The sequence below is a fragment of the Rhinocladiella mackenziei genome, assembly GCF_000835555.1.
Source record: "Rhinocladiella mackenziei CBS 650.93 unplaced genomic scaffold supercont1.3, whole genome shotgun sequence".
NCBI classification, from domain to species: Eukaryota; Fungi; Ascomycota; class Eurotiomycetes; order Chaetothyriales; family Herpotrichiellaceae; genus Rhinocladiella; species Rhinocladiella mackenziei.
Genome location: NW_013550602.1, coordinates 2,791,625 through 2,806,365, shown reverse-complemented (window position 1 = coordinate 2,806,365; position 14,741 = coordinate 2,791,625). Strand labels below are relative to the sequence as shown.

Genomic DNA, 14,741 nt, shown 5'->3' with positions numbered 1-14,741 from the left:
GAGTCAAACATGTCAGAATGGCCTGAATTGTCCAGAGGTATCCATCATGTGAGAAAGGTTACCCTGTTCAGAGGGGACCTTTCACGTCATGAACCGGTAGAGAGCATGGAATAGTGGCTCGGATTGAACTCAATTCTCTCTGAGCATGGGAATTGGCCAGCACTTGTGAGTTGTACGAATTGTAACGAAGCTACCGACTGACCTCATCGATGGGTCCGATTCTTTCCTCCACGCCTTCCATAGGCTTTCTTCCTTTCTTCGCCTGTCTACCACGTCCAGCCGACTCCTTGGTCTTGCGTTGTTGTGTTTGGTTCTTCCGCGGTGCCGCAGCCGCTGCAACAACAGCCTCTGCCAATGCTGAGATCCGTTCTCTTCGGGTACTTGCTGGTTGTGTACTTGGAACGGTTCCAGTACCTGTAACTGGAACCTCATCTGCAGCATTCCCAACCTCATCGCCATCCTGTTCGGTAGACGGTAGTGCAATATCAGCTCCATCAATTTCATACCCCTCATTAGCACGTCTCCGCCGATCCTCTTCCCTCAGTCTCCTCTCTTCCGCTTCTAACTCGGCTTGAAGCTTGTCAGGATCCTCAAACTCCTGGTTCGCTAGCTTTGAGTATTCCTCCAGATCCACTGACTCCTTTGCTGCCACGCATTCCTGCACCCGCGCTGGATTCGCTCGTTCCTCCGCGATGAACTTGAGTTTGACCTGTTTTCGATCCCACTCGGGGAAGAGATTCGCAATCATGCTGAAATCCGTGCCAAACATGCGTAGACCTTTGTAAAATAGTTCCGTCTGCTCCAAGTCCCATTGTTTTCCGCGCCTGCGTCCTGCGTGTTTGCCTAGAGTTCCCTGGTGGACGTACTTATAAATTCGGTCATCTTCGAGTGCTCCATCTGCGTCTTCAATGACCGCCTGCTCTACACCCGCCCCGAAATCGATTTCTCGCGATTCAGCTGCCACGACAATCTGCCCATTGACGATGATTTGCCGGGGCACAGGTGCTGCAACAGGTTCGGCAGCGGGAGGCTGGATGGGTTTTGCCTGCTTCCCGTGTCTGCTTTGCCCACCAGCTTCTCTTCGTCGTTCTATTTCCTCTTTCCTCCGTCGTTTGATGTCTGCCCAATTTTCCTGCATTCTCTTCTCCGTCTCTGATTTCTTCCCCACCTTATTGTCTCTCACAAGATCGCCCATCGAGACCTCTTCGGGGTCGATCTCCAACTCTTCGGCATTTTCCGGCGTAGAAAATCGCGATCGACGGCGACCACCACTTCCACTTCCACCTACAGCATCTTCAATGACCTGCCTTGCAATATCCTTGATGGCTCTTGACCGTTGTTGCTTTTTCTTCAATTGTTTTGGTTGGGCTCTTTCGGTCACTTCTTCACTTTCATTGTCAATCGCCGTTGCCTGCGAAGCCGAAGGACGTGCAGAACGTGGTCTGAGTGATCTCGCTCCGCTCTCGATCGAGTTGGCAAGCTCTGACACAGCAGCTGCTTGGGTAGTGGCATCCTGTATCAATGCATCAGATGTTCGAGACTCGCTCCGTCTACTTCGCGAACTACTTCTGAGGATCAAGGGGGTGTTTTCTGATGGCGGTGGCGTGGTATGCGATCGCGACTGGGTGAGACTTGGAACCGCGTGAGTAATCTTCCGCCTTTTACTCGAATCCGCCGATGGTTGGGACGTCGCAGTGGTTCCGATCTCAGTTTCCCAAGTAGAATCTTCCGATGGCGCAGGCGTAGGTTCATTTGTGAGTCTCTGTCGCCGTATCGTGGAAGAGGAGCTGGACGTGATAACTGTGGGAATGGTGTTCGGTCTGTCATGGTTGACGTTTGAACTTGGGTTATGAATGATCGAGGCTCCCTGACTTGTGCTGCTGGGAACGGTCACCTCAACAGACACAGATGGTATCCCAGTAGTGTATACCCCGGAGGAAGTTCTTGCAACCGTCTCGAGAGGAGTAGGGAGCAGCAGAGACGATTTTACCGTTTGCGACGTTGAAGGTATTTCAGTGGACTCGAGAGCTGTTTCGGCGGCGTCTGCGTCATGATTCTGTGAGCTATCATCAACTGGTTCAACAATAGGGCTCGCGATCTGGCTCTCTGGTGTTAACGAGGGCGGAGCAGCATGTCGAGCATTGTTCCTTTGAATATTTCGCCTCGGAGCGGTCTTGGGAATGATCCTTTGACCCGGCTTGCGAACGACAGAGCTGAACGTGGACATTGTGCCAGCGACCAGTCTGGATGGTGCGTCATATCACCCGGCCAGTCCAATAGGCAAAGGCCATGACCACATCACTATCTTGCTTTCGAGACTTCTAGGATTGTTAACCATTCAAGATGGTCCCGGGCCGTGGATGTCAAAGGTCAAGTCCCAACTTTTGGTGGCGGGTGCAGGCAAACATGCCAAGGCCGCTATCGCGCTAAGAGATCGCAGAGGGAATTAGCGCAGCCCGACTTCAAGGAAACTTTCAACTTCTTTGCTTCTGACTTCGGTCTTTCACCTGTTCACCTCGCGACAACGTCATCTTCACGGCGTCACCGACCCTTATTGCCAACTCGGGCCCCTTCGAGGACATTTCCACCGAGAAGCTAAGCCCGTTCGCGCAGCAGGACTGATGACGGCCGTCGAATCTCTCCCCTTTTCCCTCTCTCAACAGAGTCTAGTCAAGATGGAAGAGCGCAAGAGACCCAGTCCCTACGATCAGGTCGAATCTGCTCCTCCGCTGAAGAGGCAGGCCACTTCTGCCAATGGTGCATCCAAGTCTCACAAGGATGATGACATGCCTTGGAAGGATGATCTTGAGGTAAGTCAAATGCGAAGTCTTGCGGCATTAATGGACCATCTATCTCTGCAGAAATGAAGCTGACTTGAAACTTCGCGGAGTAGAGATTCCAGAAAGATGCGATCTATCGGCAGATGCAGGAGTATCGGAGGGAGAAAAACACCCTTGAATCACAATTAAAAGATATGCGGAAAAAGGCACGATATCACGATGATCATCTCCGGACCATTGATTCTTGGTTTCAACAAGTAATTGATGAGGTCAAGATTATTATCAAAGGAGATGAAGACGTAGATATGGATGCTTCGTCTCTGCCTTCTTCCCTCCTCTTCACAGATCAAGAGCAGTTCGAAGAACATCTGCGCAGCCGGTCCAAAGAAATCAAGGCCGTGATATCGAGGCTGTTCGGCTTCACCAGATCGTATTCGCCTGATGTAACAACACTACAATCAAAAATATCTCGACTTCTGGCCGCCGAAAAAAGTCACGTGGTCGAGTTGTCAAGGTTGCAGGCCGAGAAAGAGGATCTTGAAACTCGGCTAGAAAATGCATCTTTGCGATACATGATGGCGGAAAAGAAGATTGATCGAGCCAAGAGCATGACAGTGGCCAAACTGGAAAAGCAGGCTCTCCTGGGTGCAACCAAACCCACGTCCGAAGAAGGCGGTCCGGTGAAGCGTGAGGATAGCACCGTCAACGGAACGACCGACAATTCTGAAGAGTTGGCCGACATGGAAAGAGAGTTGAATAAGACCGTGCTTGTCTCGGAAAAGCAAAAGGAGCAGCTGGAAAGACTGGAAGAAGAAAACTCCAAGTTGACAGCACAGTTGACCGAATTGTCGACAAAATCGGCGATCTTGACGGATGAAGATTACGCCAAGACCGAGTTATTCAAGCAACTGAAATCGCAGCACGAGGACGTCATCAAGAGAATCAACAATCTTGAAGCCACCAATGCAGAGCTCAAAGAAGAAGCCCAGAAACTACGGTCGGAGAGGACAACATTTCAAATTCAGATAGAAAATGAGGCTCGAATTGCCTTGGCTGAGAAGGAATCCCTTCTCGCAGCGTCTGAAGCGAATTTGGCCCGGATCCGACATAACCGGGACGAATTGCTTGCAGATCAGGCAATCAAGAAATCTTCTCTGGAACAGGATCAAGAGGCAGTGAAGAAAATTTCGGAGTTGGCCTCTGCCCAAGAGGATCGTATCAGAGCTCTTGAATCTGAAAACGAGCGACTGGCCATGCAACCAAATAGCACGGGCGGGGGTAATACAGAATTGGATTCATTAAATCTGGACGAATTGAGAGCCAGATACAATGAACTTGACCGAAAATACGGTCTTTTAAATGGTGAATTGGCTTCGATGTCCACCGCATTTCAAAAGACGTCGAAAATTGCCAGCCAGAAAGTCTCCGAATTTGCCGCCATGGAGGACAAAGTACAGCGACTTTCGGCAGAAAAGGCCAAAGCAGATCAAAAGTTCTTTGCCGCTATGAAGAGCAAGGAAACGCGAGACGGTGAAATTCGAACGTTAAGGCTACAGAACACCAAGTCCGCAGAAGCGGTGTCTCAGCTGAAAGAAGCCGAAAACGCCACCCGAGCTTTGTTGGCAACGATGGAAAAGCAACTGTCTGAACTGAAGGACGCATTAACACTCAAGACAAACGAACATCGGACGGTGCAGCAACAAAACATCATTCAAGGCCTCGAAGTGTCAAGGTTAAACGCCCAATTGAACGAATTGAAGAGCCAATTGACTGCCAAGGACACCCAATTGGCCACGACATCCAGCCTCTGTCGTTCCGCCGAGGTAGAGGTGGAAGAGCTGAAATCTTCACTCAGGGATACGCGAAGAAGTCTCGAGTCGTGGAAGAGCAAGAGCGGCCAGTCAGAGCAGTATGAGATGCTGCGACAGTTTGCATATTGCAACATCTGCAAACGTGCGTTGAAGAACACTGTCATAAAAACATGCGGGCACACATTCTGCAACGACTGTGTCGAGGAACGACTGACTTCTCGATCGAGAAAATGCCCGAATTGCGGAAAGTCGTTCGGCAGCAACGATCACATGCGGATCACCCTTTAGACCCAACCCCCTCCTTTTTGTTTTTTTTTTTTCTTTTTTTTACGATTTGTACCGATATTCTCACTCAACGCCAAAAAACCTTCTGAACTCGCAACTTATGTCAAATTCTGGTTTGGATTCCGGTCCATTGACTGTCAGCCTTTCTTGAAGGTTCTTTTTTATTTTGTACCACAAACCAATCAATCATCATCAACTCGACAAGTGGCAATCATCAGTGACGGCACGGAAATAGCTTAGCGTTGCTCTGCTTTGCCGGAAGAGTTGGACATTTGATGGAAGAACAGGCGGAGAATGAAGATGCCTCGGGAAAGACATTTGACAACAAGGAGGGAGCGCTCGTCCATCCCCTGTTTTCAGCATGGCTCTCACGATTCCGAACCCAATGAATCGGTCCGTCGTCAGATGATAGAAAAATCTCAGTCACATTTTGACATGATCATTTCATCTGACCATCCAGTTGATCGAAGCGCTGGAAGGCCGAGGGCGACAGTCTAACAGCATGCGGTGTCGGGACGAGTTAGTCTCTCGATCACCGACCCAGAATTTAGATAACTTTTTGCTGGAAGGCAATCCCTTGAGTTGGTCATGGCTCACAATGAAAGCCCAAAGAATTGCTCCCCAAAGACGTAAATTTTGTCAATCGTCCGTGTCCATCTGACTCTGATTTTCCTTCTTGATGAATTGCGAAGATGCTCCTTCGTCATCCTGATCTGGTGCGTAAACATCATGCTCGCCCTCAGCATCACCTTCACCCTCACCACCTCCGTCGGCATGCTCATTGTCATTATCGTCAAGGTCTCCGTCGTCCTTGTCGTCCCCATCCTCGCCCTCGGCCGGTTTCTCTTCATGGCCTTCCAACGGCGGGAAACTGAGATGCTTCCAATCCTCGATTTCCTCGATTATGCTCTTCAGCCGGTCTCTAATACTCTCGACCGCGAAGCTACCGAGGAGCAGTCGTAACGGGGGATATCGGCAGTGACCGAGCTGCCAGACAAGCTCTGCCGCCTTGACGACCGACGTAGGCTGATTGTCGCCCAGCCAGTGGAGAGCGCGCTGGGCATGAGCGGCGGGCGCATCTTTACCAGTATACGGCTCGCTGGCCTTGGCCACCTTGAAATGACCGAATATAGGCAGCTTGTGGCCGTTGGCCATGGTAAGCTCGTCATCCCGTCGCAAGTGCGAGGGTTCAACGAGCGTGGCTCGAATGCTGAACTGGTCCACTTCGTACAACATACTCTCAATCAGCCCCTCCACCGCATACTTGGTCGCGCAATAGGGCCCCAGACCGGGGACACCGAGCGCGCCCGATATCGAACTGAAAATCAAATATCGGCCAGCCCGCCGTTGGCGAAAATACGGCAATGACAACTGGATGATGTTCAGCGTGCCCATGAAATTGGTCTCGAATTGATTGCGAATCTCGTGCTCGTCTTGGTCCTCGCAGGCCCCAATCACTCCGTATCCCGAACAATTGGCGATGATATCCATCCGGCCAAATTGCTTCATCGTTGTCTCAATTACGCTGGCGACGGATTCACGAATCCGCACATCGCAAAGGAGTCCAAGATAGCGGTCTGGGTCGTCGTGCCATTTTTGCATGGACGATAACGTGTCTTCGAGTGACTGGCCGACTGCACATACAATGTCGCCATGGCATAGGGCCGTTTTGGTCACAGAACGACCCATGTGTCCGGTAGCGCCGAAGACGATCCATACCTTTCGCTTCGGAGGGTTGGAAGGGGAGGGAGGATCGGTGGTGTGTGGGAGAGAGAGTTTACCAGGGTCACACTGTGCGGTGTTGGGAGAGCGGTGGGTTGATGGTGATGACTGTGCTCCAACTAGGTCGTTAGAGCCTGTGGGTTTGAGTTCGTCCATTGTTGATGTTGACATGGGCTTGCCGTGCACGGTATGGAGCAATTTAGCGTATCCAGATCTGATATGACGAGACTTTTCGATAAACTCCGACCGATTCTGGCCGATTGAATTCAGCGTGCTTCCCCCATTCGACGCTTGTTCTGGCCTAGGCGTTCCAAATGAGCCGGCCAGGCCAATCCGTAGATCAATCAATGGCAAAACGTTCTTTCATCACATGTGGGCCGGATCTATCTTCGAGGTGGTCATGAATGCCCGATATACTTGTCGAATACCGACACGACGCACTCAGTGGGTGTAAGTAAGTATCAGAGCAGAGCGAGATTAGAGAATGGCAGCTGGAATCTGACAGACAGTCGAGCTCTTAGTAGCAAGTGCTTACTTGGACGTGTTGAGTGGCAGTTGGGACAATGGAGGGATTTGGAATGCAGGGAATACGTGCTCGTTTGGGGAATATGTGCTCTGAATATTCAAATCGAGGAATTCCGTCTGCGGATTTGGAATAAAGGCAGCGGTAATCTGGAGTTGGTGTTGGCCGAAGGCTTAGGTACAAAGGTACGAATGATGTCTATAGATGATAGGTTAGTATATAGCTGGTCGTGATGGATCGTGGCGTGGCATTGGGGAAGGATACTGGGTGGACACCGAATGAAACGAAGTATTTGAAACTGGTGGTTGTGACTTGTGGTTGGCGGACCAGCGGCCGTCTCGTTTTCACCCGCAGCTCATAGCGACATTACGCTGCTTTCCCCAGAGTTGGCGAATGGGGCAAATCTGACCAAAGACAAAATGTGTTTTTTTTTTTTTTTTTTTTTTCCTCTGGCCCTTTGCGCCATCGATCGGAAGATTCAGTCAATACTTAAACTCTGACTGTTAGCGTTGTTAGCATCCTTACCCCTCCACCTCAGTAATCACCCAAAACGCAGCCGTCATCATGAAGGCATATTGGTTCGACAACGAAGAGGTACGCTCTCAGTCCCCCTCCGCCTTCTTCGCCTTCTTCAATCCCACCTAACAATCTTCCAGGGTGACCAGCGCCTCACCCACGATTCCGGTCGTGAAGTCCCGGCCTCCTACCTCGCAAGCCTTGGTGTCCTATACCACCACTGCCCTGAAGTGTCCACTGTCGACGAAATCGCCAAAGAGCGTAATTACAAGAATCGAGATGAGATTACTGTTTCTCCCTCCGCTATGGGTGCCGTCTATGAAGATAAAGTCAAGATGTTCTTCAATGAGCACCTGCACGAGGACGAGGAGATCAGATACATTCGCGACGGAGCTGGCTATTTCGATGTCAGAAGTCGGGATGACAACTGGGTCCGTATTCGGTTGGAGAAGGACGACTTGATTATTCTCCCCGCTGGAATTTATCATCGTTTCACCACCGATGAGGATAACGTAAGTGCGAGCAGACAGGTGCAAAGAGAACGGGAATTAGACTAAGCGGACGATGCTAACTGGGAGAGCAGTACATCAAAGCCATGCGGTTGTTCCAGGACGAACCCAAATGGATGCCATTGAACCGTGGTGCTGAGACGGATTCTAACCTCCATCGCAAGAATTACTTGCAGACGAGGGATGTTGAGCCAGTTTCGGTGGCATGATGGCTGAATCACGGAACCATTTTCGACTCCTCTAGATCCGTCCGAAGATGGATTTAAGGAAGCCATTGATGTTGTTGACGATACCACGAATACAAGAATGTAAACGTCAATTTAGCACACCATTCAAGAGAAATGCTGGATGCCATCTCCGATTCAAGTTTATGCTTCGTCTTTTCCATATGAGATGGTTAATTGATCCCATGATGCCCATACTACACAACGATGATCTCGCGCATTGATGATTCAAGATGCGCTGCTATTCCATGGTATTTTAGTGATTGCACCCAGCTCCTCACACGCTGAACATGTAGTGATATCGATCAGCTGTCCATCACCCATGCAAGACTTGTCTATTAGCTAACTAGTCTCCCCAGCCTTACGGGGCCGAGAGGGCTGGCGATGTCACCCACCCCAGATGGCAAAGCCACGAGCGATCAGGGTAGCAAATGAATCATTTTGTGAATAGTGTGGTTGATCCAGCCTCAGGCGGATAACCAGGCGAAGTCGGGTAACGCTCCTTTCTAGCTGGCTGTGCGGACGCCTCCGTGTTCAAGCCAGCTGACTCGGTCAAAGAGCGAGAAAATCTGTTTCTTGTCAGTGAGAATTGATTTGCTGGGCTTTACTCTGCTCAACGCTGGCTTCCAACCCATCTTAGGCCAGCAAACTTCCCGCTCTGGGTGCCGGCCGCTTGATGCTGATATTAATGTGGCCCCCACAAGCAAACGCGGGGTGATTAAGCTAGCTTTGCTGCCCTTGCTGACACATCTTCCAATATTTTTTTTGTTTTTGCTTTCTGAACACCGACTGTGGTCGAGAGCATGTTTAATCTTTGCGGCCACAAGCACGAGGCTCTCGACGGGCGCAAATTATTCTCGATTGTCGGATGAGCCAACTTCTCCCAAGATGGCATGTACTGCCCAAAACCGGTATATGTTCGTCGAGTACTCGGCTCCCGCCCCCCCAGTGAAAGGTCAGAAGAAACGTCGAGGCGGTCCAAGTGAAGTTCGAGCGCATATCACCAAGGAATTTCATCGAAGACTGAGAGTCAAACGATTAGACGCATTGAAAGGAACCGTGCCTTTACCAGAAAGACCCAAAGTTGCCAACCCGACAATTGAACAGGAAGACGAGGAACAAGACTGGAAGCACTCTGGCACAAGATCGCCATCGATCCATACGCGACCTGCTTCACCCAACAAAAATATTCCGCCCGAATTGTATCTCTCCCGTCGCCTTCGGACTGTTTTGGGAGAGGGGAGAATGGACCCATTTGATGTATTACCGGCTCATCGAATGCCTCTCTTCATTCACATGGTTCTCGATCATGTATGTAGCCTGGACGAATCAAGCCCTACTCGTTTGTTCAACCGGTTTGGGAAAGGAAAATTACTGACTATGTTCCCAAGGCTTTGGCGCACTCGTGGCCAAACACCGTTCCGACCAGGTCACCGGCCGTCATGAACCCAGTCAAAAGCGCCTGGCTGAAATGTGCCATGGAATGGCCAGTTGCTTTTCATGCATTCATCTACGCAACGACTCTGCATCTGTTATGCGCGTATAATGGTCGCGAGTTGATTGACTCGGCGCCCGTACTTCGGCTCTCCCACAAGGTCGAAACCATCAAGCTGGTCAACGAGCAACTTCACAATCTGAATGGTCTGCCATCTGATGCGCTGATCATGGCTGTGACAATTCTGGCGATTCATGGGACACGAGACGCCACCGCATATCCCCAAATCCATCCCGCCTCTCCCATGGCGGAAGCCCAAAACCTTCACGTCTACGGAAACATGGTCAACGAAGAAGAACATGTCCCAGCTATTTTGTGGCTGATCATGCAAAAGGGAGGGCTGGACGGGATTGAATTGTATGGAATGGCGGATACCATGGCATTGTAAGTCAAAGTCATTTGCGCTGCCATGACTCGTACTAAAAGTGTTATCAGATGCGACTTGTACTTTGCGTCAAAGTATGCGTACAGGCCAACATTTCCATTACGACGTCCGCATCAATCCCTTGTTGTAACCGGCAAGCACTTACTTGATGCCCCGGCCATCGAGTTGGACTCCAAGCTGGGACGTGGATTCAGATATTTCCGATCCACTCCTGCTGGGCGAGAACTGCTCGACGTCCTAGAATCCTTTTGCGAAGTTACCACCGCTTTGGATCACTACTACCGAGGAGGACCCACGGCGCCAGAGCTGATTGATTTGATAGAAGCTCGCAATTCGTCGCAGCATCGACTTTTATCACAAATTCCAGCTGAACTGGATCTGTCGGACCTAGAGATGTGTCTTCATCAAGCAATCCGGCTGGCCGCATTAATCTTCAGTGACATGGTCCTTTTCCCGTTGCCCGAAGCCCAGCAAGTGAAGCAGAGGCTGGCCCCGATGTTAAGGCAAACTCTTGAAGCTTGCCGCTTCCTGCAATCTTGGGAGTTAAATGCTCAGGTGCTAGTTTGGGCTCTGGTGCTAGGCGGCATTGCCACAAGTTTCTCGAATGGCCAAGTTTGGTTTATCGACCAGCTGCTGCAACAACTGTCGGCTCTACAGGTTCTAGAATGGTCGACACTCGAATCAATTTGCTCGAAGTTTTTGTGGTGGAAGCCGGTATGCAGCGAACCGGGGCAGCGGCTTTGGAAGGAGATGTTTCCACCCACCCATGATACTTGAGATATTCATCGTCGTATGTGCAAATACAACGGAGCATCACGCAGAAATGCTTGATCTGTGCCACCAACGGATCCCACCTCGGTTGATGCTGGAATTTTCAAGCACTGACTGCCGCCAATGTGTTGGTCGGATTTGGAAGTGTTTGGATCATTTGCATGGCCTGGACGAGGGGAACATCATGCCGGAAGAGCACCAGGCATCATCCTCACCGGTGGGGGGGTCGGAGCATCCTCTTCATGTTCGACAGCCTGACTGTTCGAACGACCAAGACCACTTCGCCACCGGAGACCCTCGAAAATCCTCTCTGTCTCTTCTTGGGATGGAAAGTTATCTTCCGGATTCGGGTCTTTCCGACCAACGAAAGAGGAGGTTCGATGTTCATCCTGAGTCGATGGTCTGTCGTCATCCTGGCCTTCTCTAACCCTGGTCTTACCCATGCGCGGCCACAAACCGGGCAGTGGGACCACTTGAACCCTTGGCTCTACCACTCTCTCCTCGAACCACGCTTGGGCTCGTGCTTCCACAAGCTGTGCAATCTTTGGGACGTCCTGCAAACGAGTGCGGGATCCAATCAAGCTTCTCACGGACAGGTCGAGCCGATAATCAGGAAGAAACGAAAAGGCGAGATTTGTTTGGGGTTTTCCGGTGGCAGGGCCTTGATCGTTGGCCGTTGATGGATCGTCTTGCGTAGCCGGAACAAAACTAATGGATAACGTGCCAGAAAACCTCACGACAGAGACAGCCAAGGCAACAGGCAAGACGGCAGAAAACGGTTTGGGATAGTTGAGGATGAGGGCGGTCTCGATGGCCAAAGTCAAATTGTCATCGGAGAGGTCGACATCCATCAAAGCCTGCAATCTTCCGCCGGTCGATGTTGAGGCATCATCTTCGACCGCAATGACTCGAACGTTGCTGAAGATGGGAAACTCCTCCCCCATAGATATCTCGGTGATTTTGATATCGTCTATATAGGAGGGTCGCTTGTCAGGATTGTTGATTGCAGCCTCGAGGCTTGCGAGTATGGTAGGGGCCCCGCCAGAAGAGCTATCCCTGAGATTGTAGGCCGTCTGGCGATATTGTGCTATTGTCTGCGCCAGCAAGACATTGAACCAATCTAGACTCTCCGGTTGATGCGTTGAGTGGGCATGCTTTCCATGGCCTCGGTCGGGAATTTGATAGTAGGTTTTGCGTAGAATTGAAGCAATATCAGTGGCATTGGTAGGAACAGGCCGGAGGACGTTGGAACTAGCTTTGTTTTTCAGAGACCGTGGAGGAGCACTTTTGGAAGAGGCAAGGCCTTGTAACGAGGGTGTTCGAACGTGTTTGTGTGCTCGAGCACGGGATCGAGAGCGAGGCGGAGGAGCTTCACCGAAGATGAAGAATTTTATGAAGGCTCCAAGTAAAAGGCAGACAGATAGCTGACCTAGAAGTAGACCTTGCGTGAAAGTCAATCCCGAGGACATAATGAAAGGTTGAGGAGCAAAGCATCCATTAGAGCTTGAACAGGCCGAGCTTCTAGAGTTCAGACATTCGAATAGATTGCATTAGGAGCCATCTTCTACCAGACGCGGAGAAGGGCCAAGTCTTTTAGGATTCATTAAAGAGAGAGTAGGAGGGCGTAGACCAAAGAAGCGCGCAGGCGCAGTTGAAGTCAAGTCAAATCTGCCTCTGGTTTAGGCGGCCCTGCCCCTTCGGGTATGGTCGCAGACTGCGGGCCTCAACCAACACTTCGCCGTATTTCAAGCCACTGCCTCCGCCTTTCTTTGTCTCAGCATCTCAGGACCTTTCTGGCTTCTGGCCGCGCCAGAAGGGTCTGAGCTCTAATACGTGTAATGGGCCTTTCTTAACGTTCGTCAGATCAAAAGTTTTACTAGTAAAATTCTCTGCATTTTCATAGAACTATACTTCACCGTAGCCGTCATTCAAGTCATTTAAACGTATTTCAAAAATTACTCATACTGATTATATGTCATTACATAATGAACGCGAAGGACAGGGGTTTTCGCGTACTGGAGCTCAGACCCTTCTGGCGCCGCCAGAAGGGTCTGATGTCATCGTGGTGTCGCGGAGCATTAGGACCAGCAGCTCAAAATTCAAAAATTATTTTGCCACCTCGTACTACTCAGTGCGGACCATACATAACGAGTTGCTGCAACAGTTCTACGTCTTTTACATATAGATTGAGAATCATGATGTCCTCTATTGTAACGCTTTTGACTACGTACAATAGTACAGGGATGGCAGCGTAGTGCCTTAGCAATTGACAGCAGGCTTGCAAACAAATAAATCAAATCAAATCGAGCCTCGAATTTGATTTGATTTGGATCCGAAAAGGGTCGGTTTGATTTGATTCGATTTGATCTGGATTGATTTGGATCTATTCGGGGAATTGAAAAGAGATCTGTCGCCATCCGCGACAGACGTGAATATTGTCGTACGGTGCTCCCCCCTGGGGGACGTGGTCTATGGATCGGATCCGATGGCTCGTGGTATTTTATCGGATCCAATCCATGAACCATCTGACTCTCTTCGTGCTACATCTTGTACCTAGAACTAGATGTTAGCTGGAATACATTGATTGAATCCTCGTCCGAGAACCCTCACAGTCTGAGTGGTCCATAGACTGGATCCGATCCATGGACCATCTCGATATCGACTTCTGTAAGGGTTCAAGGTCGAGGATTCAGTCAATATATTCCAGCTAACATCGAGATCTAGGTACAAAGACGCAGCACGAAGGTGAGTCAAGATAGGATGCTACGCAGAAAGCGCTGAGGAACCCCTGAACACGGGATCCGTGGCACGTGGTCCCGTGACACGTACGGGCACAGGACACAGTCATCAACATCGTCTACATATGGTCCATGGACTGGATCCGATGGGAGATATCGTACGGCATAGGACATGGCGATCAACATCGTCTACATATGACCATGGACTGGATCCGATCAAGGGGGTCTAGCAGACAAAGGCGGCATTCTACCCATTCCTGGGTGGGCCATGGACTGGATCCGATGGGGCCAGCCAATCAGAGCAAAGGATTGGCAATTTTCGGATTATAGATTTTCCGGATTCGGGTTAGCCAATCACGTGAAACGTTATGAGGCCTGGGGTTTGGGGGCTAGGCCCATAAAAGACAACTTCCGTAAAATACAGAAGTTACGCTTTTACCCCTGTGAATATCCTATCCGCGGCCCTTAGTTTTGTGAAAGTTAGAGAAGGCCCCTTTCTCTGAGGCATTATTATGAGGGAATCCGGAGGAGCCCTCCCTACATGTTGGCTAATCACGTGACTCTTTGCTTGGCGACATCACGTGAGGAAGCTGGCTTGGCAATGTTGCAATTTGCAACCTTCAGTCTTGCTCTCTTGTTAGAAAAACAATCAATCTTCTCTCGGCCCAACATCGAGGCGCTGTGTTAGGGCCGGTGCGGTCGAAGGTACCCATTCTTTCAAGGAGTTGACAGTTGGCTCCGTGGCGTGACTGTTTCCGGTCCCAGAGATGCTGCGTGAGTAGGAAGTCAATTGGGTGGCAGACCAGGTAGGCGTTCTTGGCATCGAGGGAAAAACGCCTCCAAATTCGGCGGGAATCTCAACTCCCATCGTTCTTATTCTCAACTCATATTTCCTTTACCCCAATTGAACCAATGTCTCCACGAAGGGGGGAGGGAGGAAAAAATATCATTCTCATACGATTCAATTCTCGCATGCTCGCAT

At 50.3% G+C, this 14,741-nt stretch overlaps 6 protein-coding genes across 6 annotated transcripts; 3 read left to right on the top strand and 3 right to left on the bottom strand.

Annotated features, from left to right (window-relative positions):
* Positions 1-190: 190 nt before the first annotated feature.
* Positions 191-2,227, bottom strand: Z518_04526 (uncharacterized protein; the record flags this gene model as incomplete). Its single annotated transcript, XM_013418232.1, has 1 exon — positions 191-2,227. One exon carries the CDS (start codon positions 2,225-2,227, stop codon positions 191-193), a length of 2,037 nt encoding a protein of 678 aa, XP_013273686.1.
* A 448-nt stretch (positions 2,228-2,675) lies between these two features.
* On the top strand, positions 2,676-4,879 carry Z518_04525 (uncharacterized protein; the record flags this gene model as incomplete). Its single annotated transcript, XM_013418231.1, has 2 exons — positions 2,676-2,810; positions 2,894-4,879. 2 exons carry the CDS (start codon positions 2,676-2,678, stop codon positions 4,877-4,879), a joined length of 2,121 nt encoding a protein of 706 aa, XP_013273685.1.
* Positions 4,880-5,515: 636 nt separating this feature from the next.
* Positions 5,516-6,754, bottom strand: Z518_04524 (uncharacterized protein; the record flags this gene model as incomplete). Its single annotated transcript, XM_013418230.1, has 1 exon — positions 5,516-6,754. The coding sequence occupies one exon, from the start codon at positions 6,752-6,754 to the stop codon at positions 5,516-5,518; it is 1,239 nt and encodes a 412-aa protein (XP_013273684.1).
* A 931-nt stretch (positions 6,755-7,685) lies between these two features.
* On the top strand, positions 7,686-8,355 carry Z518_04523 (1,2-dihydroxy-3-keto-5-methylthiopentene dioxygenase; the record flags this gene model as incomplete). Its single annotated transcript, XM_013418229.1, has 3 exons — positions 7,686-7,715; positions 7,778-8,149; positions 8,221-8,355. The coding sequence occupies 3 exons, from the start codon at positions 7,686-7,688 to the stop codon at positions 8,353-8,355; spliced, it is 537 nt and encodes a 178-aa protein (XP_013273683.1).
* Positions 8,356-9,258: 903 nt separating this feature from the next.
* Positions 9,259-11,027, top strand: Z518_04522 (uncharacterized protein; the record flags this gene model as incomplete). Its single annotated transcript, XM_013418228.1, has 3 exons — positions 9,259-9,681; positions 9,762-10,249; positions 10,301-11,027. The coding sequence occupies 3 exons, from the start codon at positions 9,259-9,261 to the stop codon at positions 11,025-11,027; spliced, it is 1,638 nt and encodes a 545-aa protein (XP_013273682.1).
* A 176-nt stretch (positions 11,028-11,203) lies between these two features.
* Positions 11,204-12,490, bottom strand: Z518_04521 (uncharacterized protein; the record flags this gene model as incomplete). Its single annotated transcript, XM_013418227.1, has 1 exon — positions 11,204-12,490. One exon carries the CDS (start codon positions 12,488-12,490, stop codon positions 11,204-11,206), a length of 1,287 nt encoding a protein of 428 aa, XP_013273681.1.
* Between the last annotated feature and the right edge of the window lie 2,251 nt (positions 12,491-14,741).